Source organism: Epinephelus fuscoguttatus, linkage group LG4, assembly GCF_011397635.1.
Source record: "Epinephelus fuscoguttatus linkage group LG4, E.fuscoguttatus.final_Chr_v1".
In the NCBI taxonomy this organism is placed as follows: Eukaryota; Metazoa; Chordata; class Actinopteri; order Perciformes; family Serranidae; genus Epinephelus; species Epinephelus fuscoguttatus.
In genome coordinates, this window is record NC_064755.1 from 32806841 (window position 1) to 32831845 (window position 25005).

Genomic DNA, 25005 nt, shown 5'->3' on the forward strand with positions numbered 1-25005 from the left:
CACTCTCTGATTGTTGCGATGCGGGGCTGACAATACTGCATGTGACAGCTAAACCCTACACACAGTTTAAGTTTTTCTAAAGGACGAGGCAAAAGACGTAGGCTACATCAGATAACGCTCGGAAAAAGTCACGCAGACCCACTGTCAAATTTTAAACAATTTTTTTTCTTATTTGGCTCAAAAGTAAATTTGTCCTATTAAATTCATTCAAAGGTTCAGTGTGTAGGATTTGGGGGGATATACCGGCAGAAACGGAATATAATCAGTACGTTTTCTTTAGTGTATAATCACCTGAAAATAAGAATCGTCATGTTTTAGTTACCTTTGAAATAACTGTTTATATGCATGCATATGCTTGGTGCACATGAGAAACTTCACCTGGTTGCAATCTGCAATCCTCACCACTAGATGCCACTAAATTCTGTGCACTACTCCTTTAAATTGTGAACCTATAGTAGCTTTGTGCGCCCATTGTCTAAAATGAATAGTTCAACATTTTGGGCAAATGGCAGAGAAGATTTATACCACTGATATCAGTCCGATAACTATGGTTAGCTTAGCATAAAGACCGGACACAAGAAACGACAAGCCTGGCTCTGTCCAAAGGCAACAAAATGCTGGTAGAGCGTCATGAACCAAAGTTACCTTAAGTGCTGTATCGTAGGCAACTGGACTTGCTTGAGTTTCTTGAAGATTTCGCCTCTCATCCAAGAGGCTTCTTCCCTTACAGAGTGGTTGAGGTCACATGTGAGTTGAAGACCCAACTAATAGACAGCTGTCCATTTACATCTAATGGAGAAGGGACAGCAATGCTCACGTCATGGCCAGAGAAGAAAGATGGTTTGTAAGAGGCATGTAAGAAGCCTTCTACGTCAAACTGGAACGACCAACGTTGATCAGAGAGAGGTGGCCTACGACACCATTTATCACCTACTTACAATGTCATGGGATCCACCAACTCTCACCTGGACCCATCTAACCCTAACAACACACGAGATGGATGGTTGGGTCAACGACTCACATGTGACCCTAAGACACCCACACAGAGTTTAAAGCCTGTGACTCTGCACTAGTCTGTTAGAACTGAAGAAGCTTCTTGGATGAGAGGTGAAACGTCTTCAAGAAACTCAAACAAGTCCAGTTGCCTACGATATAGCACTTACGATTACCATGACCTGGATGACTGAGAATCTTCACAAACATAAAACAAAGTACTGAACAAACTAAAATTTCACCTGATAAAAAAAGGTTCAGCAAAGTTAATACAAAAAACCCCAACAACCATCACAATAAGTGTGATACATCGAAGTGGTACACCAACTGTGACTAAAATTAATAAATTCAAGAAATCAAAACACCTCAGTAATGTGCAAATCCAGTGCTACCCCTGTATTAATCCGACATATCTTCTGCTACTATGTTTCACACAAGGCGGGTCTTATTTATCTTTTGTGTTCTTTTGTTATTGCTATGCTTGGTGTATGATAGTGATTTGTTTATGTACTGTACTATGTTGTATTTTCATGGCTACAGCACGGGTGCAGAGCCCAAGACAAATTTCCCACTCTATAGGACAATTAAGTTAATCTTGATCCATGCATACACAAAGTGGAGCTGAGGAGAGACAGTTGAAGTAAAGACAATGTTGTTGATACCAGTTACAAACCGGCTCAGTGATGAACTACACAGTGTTTTTAGCTAAGCTACGCTTGAGAATATTCAGTTAAACAGATCACTGATGCTGTTTTGCCCTCACTGTTCTCTGTGAAATTTGCTGGAAGGAATGTAATGTGGCGTCTAATGTGAAGTGAACACTGTGCTGGACTCTATTTATAAACTAGCCTTTTATATTCCACATTGTAGGGCTGGGTAACATATTGATATTATATAAATATGTTGATATGAGACTAGATATCGTCTCAGATTTTGGATATTGCTCATGTTGTCTTTTCCAGGTTTTAAAGGCTGCATTACAGTAAAATGATGTAACTTCCTGAACGTACCAGACTGTTCTAGCTGTTCTATAATTTGCCTTCATTATAAACACATTAACGATGATTATCTTTAAAAACTCTAATTGGGTAAACATTTTGCAATATTACTATCAGGGTATTTGGTCAGAAATATCTCAGCTTTTTATTTTCTCTGTATTGCCCAGCCCTGCTGCACTGCTTGTCAGCAACTGGTCATATGGTGTCTTAGGAGGCAGTTCGGCCTTGTGTGCTCTGATTAATTTGGCACGCAGTTAACACACCAGTCATAATTTTGTTTTAATGAAGACTCTTGGCACCTGCTCCTGGTGCTCTTCACCACTGTTTTGGAAGAAGGAGATAACAGGAAAAACAGGTGGACCATCTTAAAAAAAGTGATGTGATTTTTTTGTAAGTAAGTGCAGTGCAGTGAATCTAATTCATGACAGTGTGAAGAGTAGGTCATCATGTAGATTTGGAAAGGTAACTGATACAATATCTAAAAAGGGGGGAGTTGCTGTAATTGATTGCCAAGACACATCTGCAGCACTATCCTATTAAAATCAATCACTTATGTTAATGGTAAGTCATTGTAGCATCGTACAGTGTACCATATCTTCTTAACTTCACAGTTTTAGGAGACTGACAATCCTTCGTAAATGTAGGTGTAATTTTATTTATATATGCATAATATGCAATTATCTGATCAATGTTTAAAAGTCATTTAGTCCATTGTCATAATGTTCTCTAATTAAAGATATATTGTGTTAATTTGGTTAGGTGTACTTTCACATTTTACCAGGTTAAAAAAGAATTAATTAATTAATTGTGAGGTTGACATGTCGACGATATAATGTCTATACTTAAAACAGGTCTTAATGAGCTAGTTTAGTCAACAGGTTCAGCAGCAGTTATCTATTTGTATATATTAAGGAACAGCTCATCTCTCCCTAAGAACTAGTTTGTGTGGTGTGACCTGTTTTATATGAGTGATAAATATACTTTTAGTATATCATAAAAATCATTTATAATAGCGAGGCTAAATTTGAACCTACAAGCAGCCGTTGCAAGTAGCTCCTAAAGTCTCTGTTTACTATTACAAACAGGAGTTGGAGGGCCTTGACAGAAATAAAAAAAGAAAAACATGCTGCTTTGAGCCGCTAACCTGACCCACAATGTAATCAACATGTTTTCACCACAAGCCAGCAGCCACAAATATTTGGGTCTAGTTCAGTGGACAGACTTAAACCAAGAGAAGCTTATGAAGTTGACCAGCCAAGGCCTTTGAGATAACACACATACATCTGCTGCTAGTTTGTGGCAGCCAGGAGTCTTTTCAAATCTCTGCTGTCCCCCGGGTAGCAGGGGACCGGGGACTTGGCCGGGAGTGAAGTAGTGAAGAGCTGCATATTCACATAATCTTCTGCAACCTTAATGCCGGTATTAAATTTAGAGCATTAAATGAAATGAACAAAATCGCTGCTGCTTAATGCTGCCCAGTACACTGGAGGGCAGGCGGCAGCAAGCTGTGTGCAACTCCTTCAAGTTCCCTGGCAGAGTCAATCCGACTTGATTAAGCTGGACGAGGAACATAGTTATATCTCGGTGAGGGTGAAACAGTGGCGCTGCTATCTGCAATCTTACAGGTTTTTAGGGATTTATGGCCTAAGAAGTGAGATGAAGTAATACTGGCTTATGGACTCTCGCTGATCAGTCGAAGCATGGAGGAGTGGAGATGTGTGATGGCGTGTGTGCATGCTTCACGGCATCTGAATGAATCACCACTGTAGTCGTGGGCTCATGAGATGTGGGGAGATCGATGGACAGTGCTGTTACTGTGAGGAGGGGAACAGATGGGAAAGTAGAAACTCTCTCAGACAAAGAATCGCAGGAAAGTGACAGTAAAGAGACAGAGTGAAGAGGGTAAGGAGATGATGAGAGGAGGGTAATCAACAGGCTGATGAGAAGATGGTGAGGAGGATGCTGTTAAGTACAGTCCCGATTCCAAAATAGCTGGGACACTGTGTAAAACCAGAATACAACATTTTTCAAAACCTTTTCTTCATATTTAATTGAACACAGTACAAAGACAAGATATTTAATGTTGAAACTTGTAAAATGTATTATGAATTTGATGCCTGCAACACAGCGGCTTATTTACGACTGTGTTACATCACCTTTTCTTTTAACAACACTCAGTAAGCCTTTGGGAACTGAGGACACTAACTGTTGTAGTTTTAAAAGTGAAGTTTCTTTCTAAAGATTCACAAGCACAACCTCCCAAAATGTTCAAGATTTAAGACCGTCTGTGCAGTAGAATCCCATCTGAACACTGTGAGAGATTTGCTTCTTCATACAGTCTTTAAACTGGCATTGCAGACGAAGTACTAATGCGTGGGTCGACCCACAGCCCACAAGTCCCGTGGGGTGACCGGCAGTTTGGGTGAGCTTGTTAGAAAATATCGCTGGTTTTGGGGAGGCAGGTTAGTAAGTGACAAGGCAGCGTTCTGACTAAGTTATTAATAACTTACAGGCACACTGTGCAATAATCCAATTTACACCTTCTCTTCTCCTCTCTCCACCTCTGTGTCTGTCTCTCTTACTCAGCAAGCAGCTTTATCATCCTTGCTGCTGCGCTCAGGCTTTCTGGTATTTGGCTTTTGACCAGGAGTATCTGTTAAAGTCCAACATATTTAAATCTCTCCGGTCATGATGTCTGGTAAAAATATTCCCCTCTTTAGGCCTAACATTGTGTCCTAACAGCAAGGAAGTACCTCTCTGTCCTCACTGAATCCATTAAATATGCACTTCTGTAACACCATGTAAACAAACCACTGAATCTGTCAGCTGTACGCTCATGTAGACAAACCACACAGGATATCAGCTGTGCGCTCGAGATCATACATAACCGTAACCACTTAAAAGATGGGTGAGTACTTACTCTCTTCCTATGTTTGCACTTGTAAAACAGAAAACACATATTTATATTGTGATATTTACTGACATACAATATGGTCAGCAGTAGCAAGGAGTTTACAGATGGTCATTACTGGAAACTTTCAGCTCCAGTTTCCAGGTTTGTGGGTCAGCTTCAGGCGAATGATTAACCCATATGTTTACAGGTTGAGCAGGGTGGATTGGCTCTCATAATGGGCCGGGTTGGTACAGGTTTTTAAAAAACCTTGATCATGAAAACAAGGGCTTCTCTGAGTATTTAAGGGATAGATTTCTTTGGAGTGGGGTTGTATGAGGCAATTGTTACAGTCAGTGTGTTACATACAGTAGACTTCAGTTGGCGCACCACCCAGTTTGGAGAAGCAGGCTGGAGTGCCAACACCAAAGCTAAGCAATGTACTGCTATGAATGTGGGGAAGAAGCAAAATGTATTTTGGCCACCTAAAAACAACCCCACCTAAAGAAAAGAAGACAACTTGTTCTGACAAGGAAGCCATTATCAGCTTAAGTGGTAAATTTATGCACGTGTCAAAGCCACCATTGACAAAAACAGTAATTTTGGCTTGCTTTTTCGATCAGTTAGTTAGTTTGTTTTGCTGTGTGACTCTAGTAAATCTAAACTAACCCTTTCAAACGCTAAAGTCACACGATGACACAAACAAAAATCGAGCAGCTACCAGCAGTTGCTGTGATCAACAATGTTAAATCAATGTTTTATTCTATGGAGTCCGGCTTCCAGTTCCTTGTCGTGAATCGGCATCTGATGGTAAAGCATTGAAAAGCGTAAACTGAAACAGAAATAGATTTTTTTTAGGCAGCTCAAATATGCTTTGTTGCCGACCCCTCCACAGCAGCACATTGCTTAGCTTCTGTGTCGGACTCCATCCTGCCTCTCCAAACTGGGGGTGTGCCGAATAACACCTACTGTTTGTAATACACTGACTATGGATAAGAACCTCGTACAACCCCACTTTAAAAAATCCCAACTATCCCTTTAAATAAATTTCAGTTAGCGTGTTCGATACTATTTTCTTGTGTCATTCTACTTTATTGCACATAATTTTTGTCACTAAAATGTTACGATTGCTTTATCACTGTATGTTTTACTGAGTGAATACCAACATCTGGTTTATATTTCATGTGAATAGCCACCTTGGAAAGATGTGTAATGGAAAATAAATTGACGTTGTGAACAGTCATTTTCTCCACTGACGTTGAAAATGATTTGCAGATCACTGCATTCTGTTTTTATCTACATTTTACACAGTTTCTCAAATAATATGGAATCAGGGTTGTAAAGGGAATAAGTAGTGAAATGGATGACACACCTCAAAAGCTTCCGAGTTGCCTCCTTCAACCTTCAGGACTGCAGTCTGAATGAGTTCAAACCCCGAGCCGGTCACCTCAATGTTCCTCCCTCCACTAAAAACACAAGAACACAGAGGTGCAGGTTTAACACAGTAAAACTCATGTATAGCACAGAGACCCCCAGCTACACAAAGACAAGCTCATGGGGAGAGTTACGGGAAGACAGACACACTTCTTAAATTGCACCCGGGGTAATTTTAACCGGAGATGAAAACAAATTAGTTTAGCCTCCGAGCAGCGTATCTGGTGTCTGTTGTTCTAGCCTGCGTGCCTAATCAAACGCGGCCTAGTGCTTTCAATTGCACAGAAAAAAGCAAGGTAACCGTCTAATGCATCCATTTTCAGCGATCATCAAGCAGTTTGGTACAACATCAAAGACTAACATTTGTATCCCCTTCAGCAAATCAGAAGCAAGCATGAGGAAATATTCTGCACGCATACACAAACAACAGGCACACTCAGCAACTCTTGGAGGACAAATCATATTTTTAAAAAACTAAAAGGTTCTTGGCATTAATAACCTTTACCAAGGTTTCAGACAGATAGAAGCTCGCAGGGGCAGAGAATAAGGCAGATGCCTTTCTGAGTATTCAATTTTCAATAACCGTACTGTTCTATACAACCTTGCCATCAGTGTCACTGTTTTTCTTTTTTGCCTTCTCTACTTTAAAAACAAGAGCACAGTGCGAGTTTTTAAAGGGAAATTAATTTTTTGTCAACCCTTTGAAATCCTTGTAGCTTTTGTGGCAAATTCCCAAACCTTTACAAAGAAGGGTAAAATGTGACATGACACAGACAATAACATAAAAATGACACCCTCAAAATACCACAATTCCACTTAAACCTTTATTCAACACTCAGAGTGTGTCGACATGGACATGAATAAGTGTGTCGATATGGACATGAATAACCTGCTTATTATCAGGTGTTTGATCAGGTGTTTTTGTAATTTCTTGTTTATGGGTTTGAGCCTGTTGTCCAAAACCTGATTAAGACTTTATCACATCAATGAGAAACCCCAATATGTAACCTGGAATACTCCAAAAGGAACTAGGATACTGTTGCATGTATTTGCCTTATCATGGTTATTTAAGCACTGTCGACTACCTGCACAGGTACAGCTTCAGCCAAGTGAAGCAAAAGACAACAAATAATGACAGGGCAGCTGCCAAAGCGTCTCACTTCTGGAGCGAGTTTTGTCTGTCAGTAGTGAAAGCAGCTGCTTATCTTTGTCCACTGCTCCCATCCTATGCAGCGGTAGTGACAGTGACAGGCTGGCACAGGGTCTCACCTGGATGGGCGTAGTTTTACAAGACATAGCAGTGCATGCTTGGGGGAGCATGCTCATATTTTATATAATAACCTGTGTACCTTTGTAAGAACCAAAATTATTATTATTATTGTTATGATATTATTACTTAAATGAATATTATTGTAGCTATTGTCATTACTGCTTGCCCTGCATCTGTTTCTGTCTCTCACAGTCGGTCTCTGTCTCTACCTCTCTTTATGTATCATTATTGATGTCGATCAATTCAGTACACACAACATCTATTGCACATCTGTCCATCCTGGAAAAGGAATCCCTCCTCATTTGCTCTTCCTGAGGTTCTTACCATTTTTCCCCTTGTTTAAGGTTTATTTTTTAGGGGAGTTATTCTTTATCTGCTGTGAGGACAGAGGGATGTCATATGTTGTTAAGCCCCCTGAGGCAAATTGTAATTTGTGATATTGGGCTTTATAAATAAAATTGAATTGAACTGATCTAAATTGATTGCAGAACAAAAATCCTGAATTATTCTGGTTTGGTGAAAATGAAAAGTTGGACTGAGTGGCAAAGTGTGGGCTAGTTTTGCTTCTAAAACTTCTAATTAGGCAAACTAGACTGAATAGACTAGACTGAATGATGCACAAGTATGAAGGCATACAGACCATACTCTTCATGTGTTCCTCTAACTTGTATATTTGATCTCACATCTATTTACACAGAACCTGATCGTCTGCCTCTTACGCCTGTCTGAGCAGGGCACTTAACATTATTGATGCAAGATACAACATCGATATCAGAACACAGACCCATCATCTGAGTAGATTTTTGTTGTTGGACATAATTTAGTCCATCCAAACAATAATATATTTTAGCGCTGTTTAGCTGAACATATTTTCGAGTAAATTGTAATACTACAGGCGACACGGTCGTGCAGTGATTAGCATTGTTGTCTCAAAGCGTGGGTTTATTCCAGGTACTCCAGCTTTCTCCCACAGTCCAAAGACATGCAGGTTAATTGGTGACTCTGAATTGTCCCTAGATGTGAATGAGTGTGAATGGTTGTCTGTCTCTGTGTGTCAGCCCTGTGATAGTCTGGCGACATGTCCGGGGTGTACCCTGCCTCTCGCCCACTGTCAGCTGGGATAGGCTCCAGCACACCTGCACCCCTAGCAAGATAAACCGTTACTGAAATAAGTGTTATAACAGTCAGTTTGAGAATTTATAAGCAGATGAGTAAAAGGCATTGGAAACCTTGCAATTGCAGCCATGCCAGCAGTACAAGGAGCAAAAATCTGTTTTTATTTAAGTAAACTGATGAACATAAAAACACAAAAATCATCTGTTTAATGCTTCATTCAGGCGAGGGGTCTCCTGTAGGTTTAATGGTGGGGTTAAGGTAAAGATTAGGTTAATAAACAACTTTTTAGGTTACAGTTTTGCTAGTTTATCTCACAAGTGATGACATGAGACCCAATGTGAGCTGACAAGAATACGCATCAGGTAAACAACACTTAGGATGGTGATATGAGAGTAGCTTAGCTGTCTTCTGGAATAACGATAGCTCAGTCCGTAATGTGTGTGTGTGTGTGTGTGTGTGTGTGTGTAGTTGATAAAGAGAAAGAGAGACAGTGGATGCACTCAGACCAGACAGCTGTTTGCGATCAGAGCAGAGAAGAAATTAGCAGTTAAATTGTCAAGTCGCTGAAAATGTAGTGTTTAATATTTCCTGTCGCTCTCATCTCCTGTTGCTGGTTTTTCATCACAGTGCCCACGCAAATAGACTGCAGTAATGCTTACTAGTATCTTTCATGTATACAGGGAAAATAAATAACCCATTTTTTGTGCTAATGTAAACACCATATCCAGACTGTGATCATAACTTGGATAAGCCTCATAAACAGGTCATTCATGCCCATGTAGACGCACTCATTATGTTTCCAGGTAAAATTAAAGCAATATTTCAAACACTTTGATTTGAGATAAAAGGCTACTTTATACTTACCAGACAAAGCTTCCTTTGGGGTTGTGGTCCATCACGGTGGGATTTTCCAAGAACTGGAAGGCACCTGGGATGGTTTTCGTGGTTTTCGTTCCATACTTCACTATGACGGTTTGACGGTCGGAGGGCACCTTATCTGCTCGGTATTCTCCTGTCCTGCAGGTGATCTCTGCTCCGAACTTCTCCCTGCAAAGACAAGGACATAACACTGACTGGCTGGACGAGTGGGGGTCGCACAAGGTCACCGTGCACTGGAAGCCAACATGGCAGCAGTCTGACAGCTTGTTAAATCCTGGCTTTACTGCTCCTCTCGCTCGTTATTTTTCCGTTACCTCTGCCTAAAATGTCACTGTGGACTGGGTTTGACAGAACACTGGTGGTCGCAACAGCAAAGGCAAATGGTGAAAGAAAAAAAGTCCTGCTTATGACACTGGAGTTAAGGTCAATTCCATTTTTTGCTTCAGGAGTGTAAAAAAAATCAATTTATGGGCTTCAAAGTGTGCATACTGTAGAATTTGCATAGAATACAATGTCTGAATAACAAGTAGCACTTATCAACTGACAAGGCTGAATTGAAAGAGAATTGGGCTTGGGCGTGAATGACAATTATTGAGGGAAGAAGTCCTTACACAGTGCAGTCCACCCCTCCGATTGTAACCTGGACATCATCCTTACTGCCGGTGTCCAGATTTCGTCCAGAAATTGTAATGAGGGTGCCCCCAGCTTTTGGACCTTTAGAGGGTTCCACTTTATCGGGAAATGGGTCCTGGAGAGGGAGGAGAGGGTGGAGGGGTTGTGAGATACAGCATGAATACATACTCATCTTTCCAGTGCTAGGATTTACATGCACACACATGCTCCGACCCACGGGCTTGCTCACACTCGCAAGAACAACACACACAATGCTGTGTCATATGCACACACATTTCCTCTCACCCTCCTTGATCTCCGACTCTCTATTAGGAACATTCACACACACACACACACATACACACTCATACAAGCACCACATCTGCCTCAATTTGCTGAGCAAACAGTTAGGCGGAGCACTCCCCTGTGGGGGAGCTTTAGCGGAGCCAGAGATATGAAAAGCCAGTTTAATACTTTAACTGCAAAGCATGTGGTTAAAGAGGAATGCATACACATTCTGGCTTATCGTCTACAGTGCATTACCATTGTAATGTGACGGCATCTAGACGCTTAATTTACCAATGCATTAGAACTGTATTTGTACATTTCACATAAATGACCATGCCCTTGGTATGTTCTGATAAGGGGCTCTCTGCAGTTTGGAAATGGAATCATAATAGAGACCATAAAACAACAATCAGACAAAATCAGCCGAAAGCTTTTGAGTGTGTTTATTCTCTGGGTCAAAAGTTCTGTGCCTTCAAACCGACAGTGTAGCTGAGGAGAAAGAGAGAGAGCGTGTGTGTGTGTGTGTGTGAGGGAGGGAGAAGATTTACCCTGTAGGTGAAGTACATGGAGGAGGTTCCTCGTTTTCCTCCCTGCACCTCTACCTCCACCTGGCCCCAGTCACTGTTCAGAGGGTTGACGGGGCCGATCTCACACACCACGCTGGACAGGACAAAAGAAGAACAGGTGAGAACATAGTAGACTGACAGTTATCTTAATGATTAATTTATCTGCTCATTATCTGTCTTTTTTCTATGAAATGTTAAAAAAAAAATAAAATAAAATATATATATATATATATATATATATATATATATATATATAAGGACTGACACAATATCCTGGAAACTAACAAACTTTTTGTTAATTAACTTATCGGTGAATTGACTCATTGATTCAACTCTATTCAAAAGCTACTTTATTTATTTATTTTCTTCATTTAACCTGGAGTAAAGGACACTTTGAGATTAAAAATCTCCTTTTCAAGAGGCAGCAGCACAAATAACATGGTTGCAGACAATAAAAACAAACATATAATAATTAAAAATTAAAAACAAAGAGCAACTTACATAAATTATGAGATAACAAAAACCATTCTACAGCCAGATGTGTCTGCCTCTAAATCATTTAGAAACACTTTAAATGAATCCAGTGAGACCAGGTCTTGAAGATTTAGATGCGTTTGCAACTGATCCAAGCTGAGGGAGCAGCATACTTCAACACTCTTTTTCAAAATTCAGTATGGACTTCAGGAACAGTTAGCAAGAATAAGTCATGGGAGCGAAGACAATAACCTCCAACCTGTATTCTGGATTAATGTTCAACTTCACCAGGTTTGTGAAAACACTTGAAAATTGGATCAGCATTTCTGAACTTAAACAACTTCCACAAATCAAAACTCTCGTCTGCTCTACTTCCAGCCTTGAGCTGCTGTATTGAAAACAAACAAATAGCCTTATGCAGCCCGTCTCCAAAATTATCCTTTTAAATTAGGGAGTTCTGATTATTTCAGATATTGGCATGAGTTCTGTGTATTGTTTTAGTTAATTGGAGAAAATGCTGTAAATAACAGAGGTAATTAAAATAAACTGTTTTTAAAAAGGAAGTAAAAGTTACTTTACAGACTGAACTCAAATGGCTTTTGTTCGCGTTTTGGAGTGGGCAGACATGCTAAACAGGTTCATCTGACGACTAAGCAGCTACTATGATTTCTAATGCCAAATTGGCTGCTTCTAGCATAAACCGAGCCCTCTGGGAATTTTTGCACAGTGCAGTGTCTGGAGTTTACTGGGAAATGTGTGATAAACTAAACACGTCCAAGTCCTCAAGGAGGACGTGTTGCTGATGAAAGAGGTCAGCATAAAATGGCAAGCCTCATTCGGGCTAACAGGTGGGCCGAGAGTAGACAATTAACAGCTGCAACAGTGATGTGAGGGAATGAAATATCGCAGTGGAAAGCCTGTCAAATCTTAAAGCAAGTGAGCTACAACGTGCTGCAGACAATGCAGGACAACTAACAACAAGATGGAGACTACAGCGGGCCCGTGAGCTCCAGAAGTGCATGATTTAAGGGTGAAAAACATTCCATCTGGTCTCGTAAATCCTGGTTTATGCCTCATCATGCAGATGGCGGGGCAAGAATTTGTCATAAACGTGGATCCATCCTGCCAGGTGTCAACAGTTCTGGTTAGTGACTGTGGGGCAACAACGTGGGTGTTTTCGTCTTCATAGGCCATTTGTATGAAGCGAACATCGCTGTGACTGAAATGCATTTGCGAAACTTTTATTCCAGTTTTTAGGAACGGAGCAGGCAGCATGAAGAGACCACCAAAGAGCTTTGGCAAATGTGTGGTGCTGTCAAATCAGTGCTCTGGTGAACTCCTATTTCCAAGAATTCAGGCTGTTTAAAGACCTCATTTAAAAAAAAACTCTGAAGAATCCACATAAAATGTTTTCGTACATACAAACCAGGGTATGTACGCACACAGATTCTTTTTATCAACTTGAAATTGTGTGCACACTGATCGATGTCATATTCCACCCTCTACGTGCCTACATGTATAAAAATGAGCCTGCTGATCAATTGTTCCTTACAGTGAATCATTGCAACCACAGTATCACCGCAGTATTTACATTTACAGTAATCACACTGATTGCTTCACACCTTCCTAAAATCAACACAACAATCAGAGATATCATTTGAGAGAAGAAGTTTTCATAGGTGAATTTATTATTTAAGTTTTGCTATGGTAAAGCTAGGCCTGCATTATGATTTGGACTCCTCACAAAGAAGTGGAATGATTGTGCAAGAGCTGTCACTGGCTTTATTTCCAGACTTTGCTAATTTACACATTTCATATGTGCAGGTGGTGAAGATGTGCCGGGTGAGGTGACTGGAGAAGGCAGAGTGTGTGTGGGAGCCACCGCGGTGTCTTCAGTGACAGCACAGTCGTGTTCACTGAAGAGATTCTACATGCAAAAACTACGTGAAAACTAAAGTTATATTTAGTGATATATGCAGTGCATTAAAAAATATTACTGGAAACTATTGTTGCTATGTTCTGCAATTCTTTAGTGCTATTTGATGCTTGGATTTCTACAACCTTATGTTTCAGATGTTATTGGCAGTCCCACTAAAGAAAGATCTCCCCTCTAAACACCTTAGATGTTTCACTTTAATATCTGTTTTAGGTCCAGAGAGGTAATAGTATCAAATATTTCACATAAAAAGAAAACATTACAGAGGAGAGGAAACCTTACATCGACAGTATTGTTCGTCTGTCTCAGTGACTCTTGGAGAAATTATCCTACTGAATGGCAAAAGTTAAATACTTGATACTTGAAACTGATATTTACAACTATTTGACAGAATCACCAGGTAAAATCATCATTTAAACTAACAAAGATCAAACCCAGGCATTACATATCTTAGTTACCTTCAACCTCTACAGTTTGTCTGGCCAAATTACCAACTGTTACTTATGAGTGCCAGGATCCCAAAGTTTCTCCATTGCAGAAGCCTCGCGTCTTGCTTGCTGTATCCACTTTCGGCTTCTTAAACGCTCAGTTTTTCAGTTTGGCAGCCTATAAAAACTTGTGCTGTGTCTCAAATTGGACACTTCTATACTTATACTTAATAGTTTGAGTGCTTAAGTGTGTTCACACTGAGAAGTATGGCAAATTGCAGTGCATTATAAGCACCCCTATGGTGCACTTCTAACGGTCACAAAGTTGAATGTGGAACATTGGACATTTTTCACCCTAAATGGTCGCCATGTTGCCTGTGTAGCAGAAGCGGTGGGACCGCAAATACATTTCAAATGTCGCCCAACTACTGCAGTGGACACCAAAGCATTGTACAGATATATATGAGTATTATTCACTACCACTATACTATTCTCAGATAAAAGCTCTCAGTTTGGTTTTTAGGTTAGTTATGTAATAATTTGGTGCCTCAAACGATAATAACAATGCTAGCTAACAGATACACATCTTATCATCAGGAATTGACGTTACATGTGTTGTGGCCTAAGCTCTACAATTGGCCTAAGTTACGTTTGGTGTTTTTGCATGTTAAATTGTCGTCTTCACTACAGAAGATTTTAGTTGTAGATTTGTTGGTCCATTGCTTGACAAGCTGTAAAGTTTAGCAAAATGCAGTGGCTATCATTAACTCAGTAGATCAGCTGGTGATGGAGCCAGTCAGTATCAGTCACAGACATTCATCATGTGCCGTGAAAGCATGTTCATTTTTAATACAATAAATAAATGAATACAGAGGAGTTCAAGTGAGCAGATATAGAAAGCATATATTTTGGCGAGTGACAATCGTTTGTCAAATGTCAACGATAATGCTCTGCCAAGTTGTAATTTACAGAGCAGAAGAAGAAAAGCTGTCAAATCTTGTCACTGTCATTTCTGGTAAGTGTGCAACAATTGTGTTTGCTATGAGACAACACTACCCTGTCAGAATTTGCGCACTTTGGGTAAGTATACAGTGTACGCAGTGTGCTACATGTAAGTGTACTAACAGAAGTATTTGAGACACAACATTTGTTCTGGGTTCTTTACCCTGTTGTCAGTGCAGCCCACCACACAGCAGCGTTAAGGCATTTTTTCTGTTGTTTACTAGCAGACCAAAGTGACATGGAGGCATGTTCACACAACACAAAGTCAGTGGAGAGCGATGAATTGTTTTCTCCTCCGCTGTGGGCAGGACTTAATTTGCGCTCTATTGGTACTCAAAAAAGGATCAGAGAACTTCTTTCTCTGCTGCCATTCACGTCTTAGAAGAGTGATTCTGTTCCTGAATCAGCCTGCATTTGGAGACTCTCAGATCAATACAGTGGCATAATGAGCTAATTAAAACATGCACCCTGGTTACCTCGGGGAAAGGCAAAGCACTCCTTAGCTGATAAGGTATCCAGAAGTTTACGAAAAAAGACTTGCTGTTTTTTGTACACCTGCCAAACACAGTTTGACCAACAGCTAACAAGAGAAAGACAGCGTGAGGCTGCTGCTCATATATTTGCATAAATACATCAAAGTGTGTAGCATTACCTCGTGGAAACAGAGTACTTCTCCTCCTGATGGATACAGGGCTCCCTGACTACTGTGATGCTTTTGATGTCTTCCTTGTGGATACCAAGGTTGGAGCCCCGGATGGTGATGGAGATTCCTCCCAGCAGGGGGCCGAAACGTGGGATGATCTGGATGTGGAGATATAGTGGTAGGGGGGTGGGGCGCGTGTTTATAATAAGAGGGGATTTGAAATGGATTTAAACAGATTAGTTGTGCAATAAGAACGTACAAGAGATTTACACAGTCTGTTTAAGTCCGCTGAATAGTTAAAGTGTTTAATATTCAATGCCATGGTTGAGAATTACATCCATACTGTATGAGTCATGTTTGCATGTATGTGTGTGTATTAGAGCAAAACTGATGCAGGATTTCTGATGTTGATGTGAAAGATACATGAGGGTAATAAAATATCATATTATAATGCATAGGCTGATGTTCTGTGTAAATGCATGACACGAACAGATATTTTTTGTGACAGACACGTTTGAGTAAAGTCATTTTACAGCAGAACGTTTTATTAATCAAAGATGGACTTGCTGTTTTCTTTTTGTGCACGGATGTCCTACATACATTTTTCTAAATACTTTTTTTTTGCATTGCTGTCAGTCTGTGAACCTTTTTTGAGGCTGTCCAGCCCAGATGCACTGGTGTGTGGGTATCTCCTCTGCCGTCCTTTCTTGGGTGTCCATTGTACTGATGCACCCAAGATAAACTTTTTTGTTGCCCTAAGTAGGCGCAGTTTCACAGCAGCCCTAAGACTTTGCAGCAAATCTTGAGCAGTCACTAAAAACTAAATAATTTTGAATAGTAACTACAAATAAAAACATAAAACAAAATATTATTAAACTTGAAGCACTTACTTTGAAATCAAATATACAATTAAGAGCCATCCACACCAAGAACAATAACTATAAATATATTGCTTCAAAAATCATTCTTACTCAAGTGGATGGCCGAGTCCACACCACAACTATTAATGACAACAGTGGCAAACAATTTTGTTGGGAATACTTTCAAAGCAATTTGATGACTGATATGCCCATTTTCCATCCAAATAAGCACCTGTATGTGGGTTTCTTAAACACAGGGAAAAAGCTAAAAATAGGCAATAGACTCATTTCCCATTGCCAGCAGTAGATGAGTATGCCTGGATGTTTTTTATTCTAGTGTTCATTTGAGGTCATGGACTAGCTGAAAAACAGCACTGCGTTCAGCCACCAACAAAGCGTTTATATAAACAGAAACTGTGATGTGATGAACATCTAGTTTTGTTAAGCAAGTGCATTGCCTTTTAATACTGCAGGGTTTCATTCAGGTCAATTCAAAGGGGCATTATTGGCACAGGAAACATATGCTACATTGCCAAAGCAGGTGTGAAATGAAAATAAAATAAAAAATGTAAGTACAATAAGTAAGGACCTACTAGAAATTGGATTATACACACATTGTTGCTGATTGTGTTACACCTCTGACACACCCACCAAACAAGAGAAAAAGTACAAGCCTGTTTCACAAAGTTTGGAGGTAAACATGTTGTTCAACTTGGAAACCGTAGCAAAACGATGCACACTTTCAGACTGAACATGCCACAGGTGAGTAAACAGTAAAAAGCAGCATGGAGGCCCATAAAAATGTTACAGTGGCTACTTTTACTTACTTTACTTATTCAGTTTCTCAAACTTAGTGAGTAGATTTTGAACAATGTTTGAGCGCTGCTTGGACAGAGACAGACGGTATTTTGTGGCAGCCCGTCACTGCATCGCACTGAAAAAGGGGCTAAAATTAGCACATCCACCAGGTGTCATATTTCCACCACTGGCAATCGGAGCTGGAGCCGATTAATACCTGTGCCTACTGCCAGGTCATTTGTCCTGGGCATGAATGCCGATAGTGAACTTTCCTATTAAAGAAAGCCTGGTGTTAGTCGGTGTTAGTGGGGTTTTTGTCCAGTGAGAAAGGAGCAACAGAAATAGCCAAACCAAATCCATTCAAATTTACAGGGCATCACATTTAACACGAAAGATGACACTGCAGAGACTTATCATCGCTCATCAGTGTGGATGCTCACATCCTTATCATTAAAGTCACTGTTATATTTATTGTTTTTGGTGTGGATGGCCCTTAAGAGTCTACAGCCATGCTTGCAGCTCACCAAAGTAATTACAATTCATCCTGAGGGGGACATAAATGTTGGTACAAACTTCTGTACCCATCCATCCAGTCAGTGACAAGAGAAGTCAACCAACAATGTTAACCTCATGGTGGCGCTACAGGAAAAGTCAAGGGATCACCAAAGTCAGTAGGGTCCATCCTCTGGGGACCATGAACTTCTCTACAAAATTTCCTGGCAATCCATCCAATAGTTGTTGAGATATTTCAGTCGGGACCAAAGTGATGGCTCGACCACCATAACAACTATTATACATAAAATGCCACAAAAAGTCTTGCCATGATGCACACTGATTGGAACTCTTTGTGACACCTTCATTGTCAGATGTATCGGTCATAACCTCTGCCACACTGATTCGACGCAATTACTGATGGATTTTTGTCAATGACAATGAGGGGCCAACAATTAAGCGAGCACAGAAAGAATTGATCCAATCTAGATGTGCTGCAGATCAGCTCAACACGCCCTCAAGGAGAAGCAGACTTTCAACTCCTCCGTCGACAGAAAGAGGAGAGGCCAATAAAGTGCTGCGATCAATAATCCAATCACCAAAGTCGCTGCCTTTTCACTGCAAGTCACAAGCCATTGATGCACGCATTGTTTCCAGTTCACAGGTCAGCATAAACAGATGACAACAGTGAAAGTACTCACATCGGTAATCTGGGGGTCGGGGCACTCGGTGTTGTCATGATCCTCGGACCCTGGCTGGTCAGGGGTGCACAGATTCTTGTACACACATGCCTTCTGCTTGGCGCACCACACACAGTTATACTTTTGGTCTGAGTTCTTACAGAGACTACAGTCCTCCCTCCCTATGGAGCAGTTATACAGGGTGACTGTAAAGGAAGAAAAAGTGTCATATTTTTGATTTTCTAATACATTAAAGTCTTGCTTTTATGAGTAAACAGCAAGATGTCTATGTTTGTGTTCTCCAACAGCATTCAATTCACATGGCGAGGAAAATATAAATCACTTGTTATTCTTTCAAATCATGTTTGGTGATACAGTCATTACCAAATAATTATCTGTTTAATTTTCCAATTCAAGATTAAAGGCAGCTTCCTCAGATCTAATGGAGGCCCCATACTGGGAATAGCAATGTACACACAGGGCATTAAAAATAAGGTCTCCACATTAAAATGTGAGAGAGTGTACCGTTCAGCGTGCTGTCCATCTTCCTGCCTGACTCCTTGTCCTTCACGTAGAAGAGCACATTGGTCTCCGGTGACTTGTCGTAAGAAAACTAAGAAATTGGAAGAAAATGAATTATTAATACAGAATCCAGTGATTAATGGCACTTAAGCTCTTCTCGGCAAACAGTGTGGGCTGTCGCTCCCTCATGCCAAGGGAGGAGAGAAAAAAAAAGGAAGGAAAAAAAATTATACCCAGTCTGGCAGATTTTCAGCTGAAGAAATCAATGTTGAGAAAGAACATAGCTCGGGGCTAGGTACTGTTTGAGCTTCCCAATCACAGAATTCACAATGTAGAGAAGGAGCTAAAATAACTCCAGTGAGAGGAGTCTGTCCATTAGAGGGAGCTAGAGAATATCAAAGGGAGTGCTAAAGGGTGATTTGATTAATAAGCCTGGGACATAAAGTCAGCTCATAGATACAAAGTTTGGATATTGACTTTTTTGGTGTTGAAGAATCGGCAATCAAGTGGTACTCTACAATAGATTTCACTCAGTTTCAAGGTTTCCCTTTATTGCACTTTCACAAATCAGCCGTGTTTCAAGGACCTGTGTTGAGTGGAGGGCAAATTGGCCACAAGCTATCTGAACAATCTCAAGAAAGGAACAAAATCAGCAGTTCAGTGTGTGAATACTGAGACACGGTCGGGGGTCGAGAGTCAAGTCAAGACGACTGCCAAGCAACTAGAAAACAGCCGCACTCACATTGAAGCCGCTGAAGGTGTAGAACGGCCCGCTCTCGAAGTTTACGTCCTCTTCCACATTTCTCATCAGTTCAGTGCCGATGGTGAAAACACGATCCTGGAAATAAACAAGAAACAGTGTGGATTAATTTATGTAGATTCTATTTGCAAAACACTGTACTCTGATGCTCCTCATTTTTCATTTCACTGCAGATCAAAAAATGTGAAAGACTGTGTTGTAGAAAGCCCGTCTTTTCTCACCCAGAGTTTGGATGAGGATGACTGGCTCCTTTTACTGTTTCTGCAACTGTATGCAACTTTTCTATGTGAGAACACTATATCCAGAAGATCTTAAAGGTCCAGTGTGTAGGATTTAGGGGGGGTTTGGGGTAGAGCGGGTTGTCCACCAATCAGATGAGCAGTTTGATCCCCGGCTCCTCCAGTCCACATGTCGAAGCATCCTTGGGCAAGATACTGAACCCCAAATTGTTCCCAATGGCTGTTCCATCAGTGTGTGAGTGCGTGGTTACTGAGTAGCAGGTGGCACCATGCATTGTAGCCTCGGCCGCCAGCGTGTGAGCGTGTGTGTGAATGGATGAATGTAATGACATGTAGTGTAAAAGTACTTTGAGTAGTATGAGGACTAAAATGACATCTATCATTTACATTTTGGGAAATAGAATATAATACAATAAGTATGTTTTCTTTAGTGTATAATCACCTGAGAATTACAATCATTGTGTTTTCATCACATTAGAATGAGCCGTTCATATCTACATAGGAAGCAGGTCCTTGTCTATGGAGATAGCCATGTTGCACTGCAATGTCCCTATAGTAGAACACAACAGACAAACAAAAAACTTGCTCTAGATAGGGCCATTTGTGTTTTTGTGTCAGCCTCCATAGTTAGCAGCCCCTCCACAACAAGCAGAAGAACACAGATTGTTTCACGTGAAACTGCTTTATTCTGTGTTTTTTCTGGTTTAAACCACCAGGTCTGTTTGTTTTGGAGAGGAAGAGACCTCTGCAAACAATTCAGCTCCTAGTAAAAAAAAACCTCCTGAACTCTGGATCTGAAGTTATCAGAGAAAAAAGGTAAGCACACATTAGCAGGTTCTGGGCTAACAGCCCATCTGCAACGTGCCAAACAGCATGGAAGAAACAACTGATTTGTAACGTGAAACTGTTTTATTAAGTGTTTCTACCTGTTTAAATCACAAAGTCAGTTTGTTTTTGAGAGGAAGAGACCTCTGTCTGCGGATAATTTGGCTTGGGGTAAAACGTCTGGATCTTAAGGTATCAAAGAAAAAAGGTGAGCAAACATTTGTTGGTTCTTAGTTAGCTGTCTGTCTGTGACATGCCAAACAGCATTGGAGAAACATTGATTTGTAACGTGAAATTGATTCTATCCAGTGTTTTTACCAATTTAAAATAATCTGGTCCATTTGTTTTGGAGAGAAAAAGACGTCTGCAGATAATTAATCTCACAGTAAAAACCTCCTGAACAATGAAGGAATTCTAGCTGGTAGAAGTTTCAGCTGGTTGCAATCTGCAATTCTCACTGCTAGATGCCACCAAATCCCCCTAAATCGTACGCATTGTTCCTTTAATGAGGAGGCTGACTGTTCGAGCTTGGGTTTGTTGTTGCTCTCAGTGTACAAACAGATATATAGACATTCAGTTAAAAACAAGTACAACAATGCTAATCATGTAAATATAAACATTTGGCTACTATAAACTTTTGACTGACAAAACTTTTACTTTTTATGTCACAATTTGTTTCATTATGCTCTGGTTGAAAATTGTGGCCAATCCGGTTCACTGTGGGCTTCATCCCAGACTCAGTTAAGTGTTCAAAAGAACCAATTAGTTTTGAATAAATCATTTAAATTCTGTATCTGTGCCACTTTACCTTGTAGAGGTCCAAATTGATCCCCTCGAAGCTGATACTCATCTTGTAGCCCACGGGGATCAGCACAGGATCTGGATTCTCAAACTGAGGACACTTTGCTCTCTGAGAAGGCATCAAAACAAATCAGATACTCTCACTTTCAATAATTTACATTTTAAATATGCCAACCACTTAACGGACACCCTCATCTGCGGTGACAGATAAGTGTATCACTGCAACATCTGCTGACTTATAAATTGAGATCCTGCGCCCTACAGTATTTGTCACGCAAGATGGTGCCAGCTGATACCAGGATTTGAGGTTTTTTTTTATTTACTAATTTTCGGGGGATATCTGGATCGCTGAAGCGTGAGTCTTTTAAAACTTCTGCTACACTTTTACCAGCATTTATCGAACAGATACTATCAGTACAGCAGCCAACAAGGGCAAGCAGTCTACAACCGGCCAAACTGTTTCCATTAGGAGAAACATGCTGCAGCTTCAGAAACAACAGCAATTCAAAAATACGTTCAAAACGAAACCTAAAACACTTTCACAGCAAATATGCTGCAAATTTAAAAAAAACGGTACAAAGTAAAAAAAATAAAAAACCCACACAAACCCAAAAAACAGATGCAACAGAAAAATGCTGCATATCCAGTTAACACAGCAGACATTCCCCAAGCCTCTAGGGGGAGCACTAAGTGGAACAGCTTAATTTTCCACCCAAAAGAGCGACCAGATGGGAGAGTGTTTTTGAAGCTAGAAGAAAAGTGGAAGAAGGCCCCAGTCAAACAGAGAGCGTTTCGGCAGCCTGGGGCAGCTTTTTGTAATTGTTTTTACTAAGAGTGAAGCGTTTTGCTCGCTGCTTTTACGCTGATGGGCACTCTGTGTTTTGCAGGATCGCACTAAATGCCCGAAGTTGAAAAAACTTACAATGGAAAAAGCCTCTGCAGGGTGTCTACAGATATAACCAAATTAAATTGAAGACTTTTAAAGACCTTTTAAATACCATCTTATATGAACTTTTAAGATCGAATGTATGTGTGTATGTGTATGTGTGTGTGTGTGTGTGTGTGTGTGACACACATGTAAGTACTTTTCCTAGTAAAACAAAATCTCATTGCTGTCATAAATGCTATTTATTCATGCAATTCTTTGGTCTGTCCAATGATTGTAAACAGTCATTGGGTCTGTCAGGTTGGAGAAATTTTTGAAGTAAAGTGACGGAAAATATTCAAGACCCATCGAATCTGAATTTAAGACACTTACAGACTTTTTAAGGGCCTGTAGATACCCTGCTCCGACTTCATTTTTCCCACTTTTCAATAATATGAATTAAGAGGTGGGCCCTCTGTGGTGGTGATGAAAACAAGTGTTTGCGTACATGGTTTATTCTGAGGTAATGTTGAAAAATTGTAGTCTCAACTATGAACTAACCATAACTAGGCTCATTGTGAAACTGTCCCTGACTCATCCTAAAATACACCTTGAGCCAACCATCAAGCAGGTGAAGCTCCTGGACTGGCTGAAGATACTCTCCATGATTTCTCCTTCTTTTGAGGGTCTCATGCACCCGCACACATCTCTGTTTTTTTCTGTGACATACTACTACTATTTGGGAACAGCCTCTCATCCTCAATCAGAGCAAGGGCTCTATACCTGTCCATTTTTTATGTACAGATCTGTGAGCAGCAGCAGTTAGGCTAAGGACAGTTAATTCAGTGGCTGCCTGGCCAAGTTGCAAAAGAAAAAAAAAAAAAAAAAAAAGCAGTGCAGTGCGCCTTGTTCTCTCTGATCAGGGCCTAAAGAGGCGACATACAAAGGTGTGTATTCTTTTTTACATTTCCCTTAGTGTGTTACACTATAGAGCAACAGATTTACGTAGCTAGCATCAGCATTACACACTACTACTACACACTATTACATCAAGCTGTTCCACTCAGAGCTCCTCCTGGAGGCCTTGAGAACATCTGCTGTGTAGAATCGACCTGCAGTGTTTTTCTGTTGCATTTGTTTTTTGGGTTTGTGTGATTTGACTTCTCATCATTTCTGTGTTAATGTATTTGCTTTGGCTTTCTGCAGCACACTTGATCTTCTTTTCACAGCATGCTTTTATTGTCTTTTTTTTTTTTTTTTGTGCTTGTTTTTTTAATTTAGCATCCTTTCTGAAGCTCCTATTGGAAATGTTTTGGGCTGTTGTGGCACGTTTGCCCTTGTCAGACACCATACTGATAGCGTGTGTTTAATAAACGCTGGAAAAAAATGTAGGGGAAGTTTCAAAAGACAAATCTAATCACCACATGTGAAGGGACGCCTGAGTGAGCCAGATATCCCCCGAAAATCAATAAAAATAACTTTTGCCCTTGTCAGCCTCCGTATGTCAGAGATAAAACTCTCCAATATGCCACTGATGTGTTAAAACATGAGAAGACTCACCTGACGGTGCTTGATGATGTATATACCTCCTATGCTGTCGTCCATGTCGCTGCAGGTGTGATCAAGTGTGTTCCACTGACAGCCCCACGAACTGGCCACACATGACATGCACCTGAAATCACACACAAGAATTTGGACACCAAAGATAAGGAAACGCTTTCACACACATGCAATTAGGCAATCACACACACATAAAAGCACACACAAACAAAATCTTAAAACATGCAAACTCATCAAAGAGCGTCCAGCACAAAAATCCATGCTGCTGACAACGAAATGGATCTCTGCAACTTCACATAAGCAAAGCTCGTTCATCACACATTCCTTGGCATGAAAGAAATGAAGAAAAAAAATAAGGAGGGGGAAAAAAAAATTGGCAAGATCGACTTTCATTTTTTGATTAATGAAAAGGAAACTGAGGCAATTTCCTCGGCTTGGTAATAAAAGGAGGAGAGAAAATGCAAGAGGTGCGTTCAAAATTACCATGCATCACAATTTGCAAACAGAGCCTTGATCTCTCATCTGTTCATGCACGGTGATACATTTACATCAAGGTTGTCAGTTGATGCTGTGTTCAGTGTCACTGTGTATTTTCGGTGAGTGACAGAGCAGAACTGATAGATTAAGGGTCTGACTCACGGTGTGTTTTCTGATTTCCTCACTGTGGCAGCACAATTATAGAACTTGAACTCCCGCGTGGCCAGCTCCACTGTCTCGTTGACCAGAACCTTGATGGCCACAGCCACAAAGTCTGAGGGTACAGCAAAGGGAGGGTTAAAATGTGCTGCACTGGCTTGTTGGTGGGATATAAGCGTTACACATTTATGAAGTCGGACAGTGTCACTGGGAACTGTTCTGCATATTCAAGACTACTACAGTTCAAGATAAGATTACACAACACAGGAAGGACTACACATTCTGACACACAAGACATGACCTTTAAATAATTTGTGACAGAGCATCACCTCAAATATCATTAAACTAATTATTTATTAAAGCATTAATTTAACATGACTAAGTGTCTACTGCCATGCTAGTGGCTCTGTAAAGGTGTATTTATCCACAGCAGTACTA

At 40.4% G+C, this 25005-nt stretch overlaps 1 protein-coding gene across 2 annotated transcripts in view; it reads right to left on the reverse strand.

Moving 5' to 3' along the window:
• The window catches only part of plxnb2b (plexin b2b), a 175928-nt gene that overhangs the window by 37722 nt on the left and 113201 nt on the right, over positions 1 to 25005 (reverse strand). For both annotated transcript variants that reach the window (XM_049573258.1, XM_049573257.1), the window contains 11 exons: positions 24571 to 24682; positions 23932 to 24043; positions 21514 to 21615; positions 19624 to 19719; positions 18885 to 18972; positions 18381 to 18565; positions 15539 to 15687; positions 11029 to 11140; positions 10192 to 10328; positions 9566 to 9748; positions 6254 to 6347 (listed from right to left, as the gene is read on the reverse strand). In XM_049573258.1, the coding sequence (XP_049429215.1) occupies positions 6254 to 6347; positions 9566 to 9748; positions 10192 to 10328; positions 11029 to 11140; positions 15539 to 15687; positions 18381 to 18565; positions 18885 to 18972; positions 19624 to 19719; positions 21514 to 21615; positions 23932 to 24043; positions 24571 to 24682 (1370 nt within the window). The remainder of the gene's footprint in view (positions 1 to 6253; positions 6348 to 9565; positions 9749 to 10191; positions 10329 to 11028; positions 11141 to 15538; positions 15688 to 18380; positions 18566 to 18884; positions 18973 to 19623; positions 19720 to 21513; positions 21616 to 23931; positions 24044 to 24570; positions 24683 to 25005) is intronic.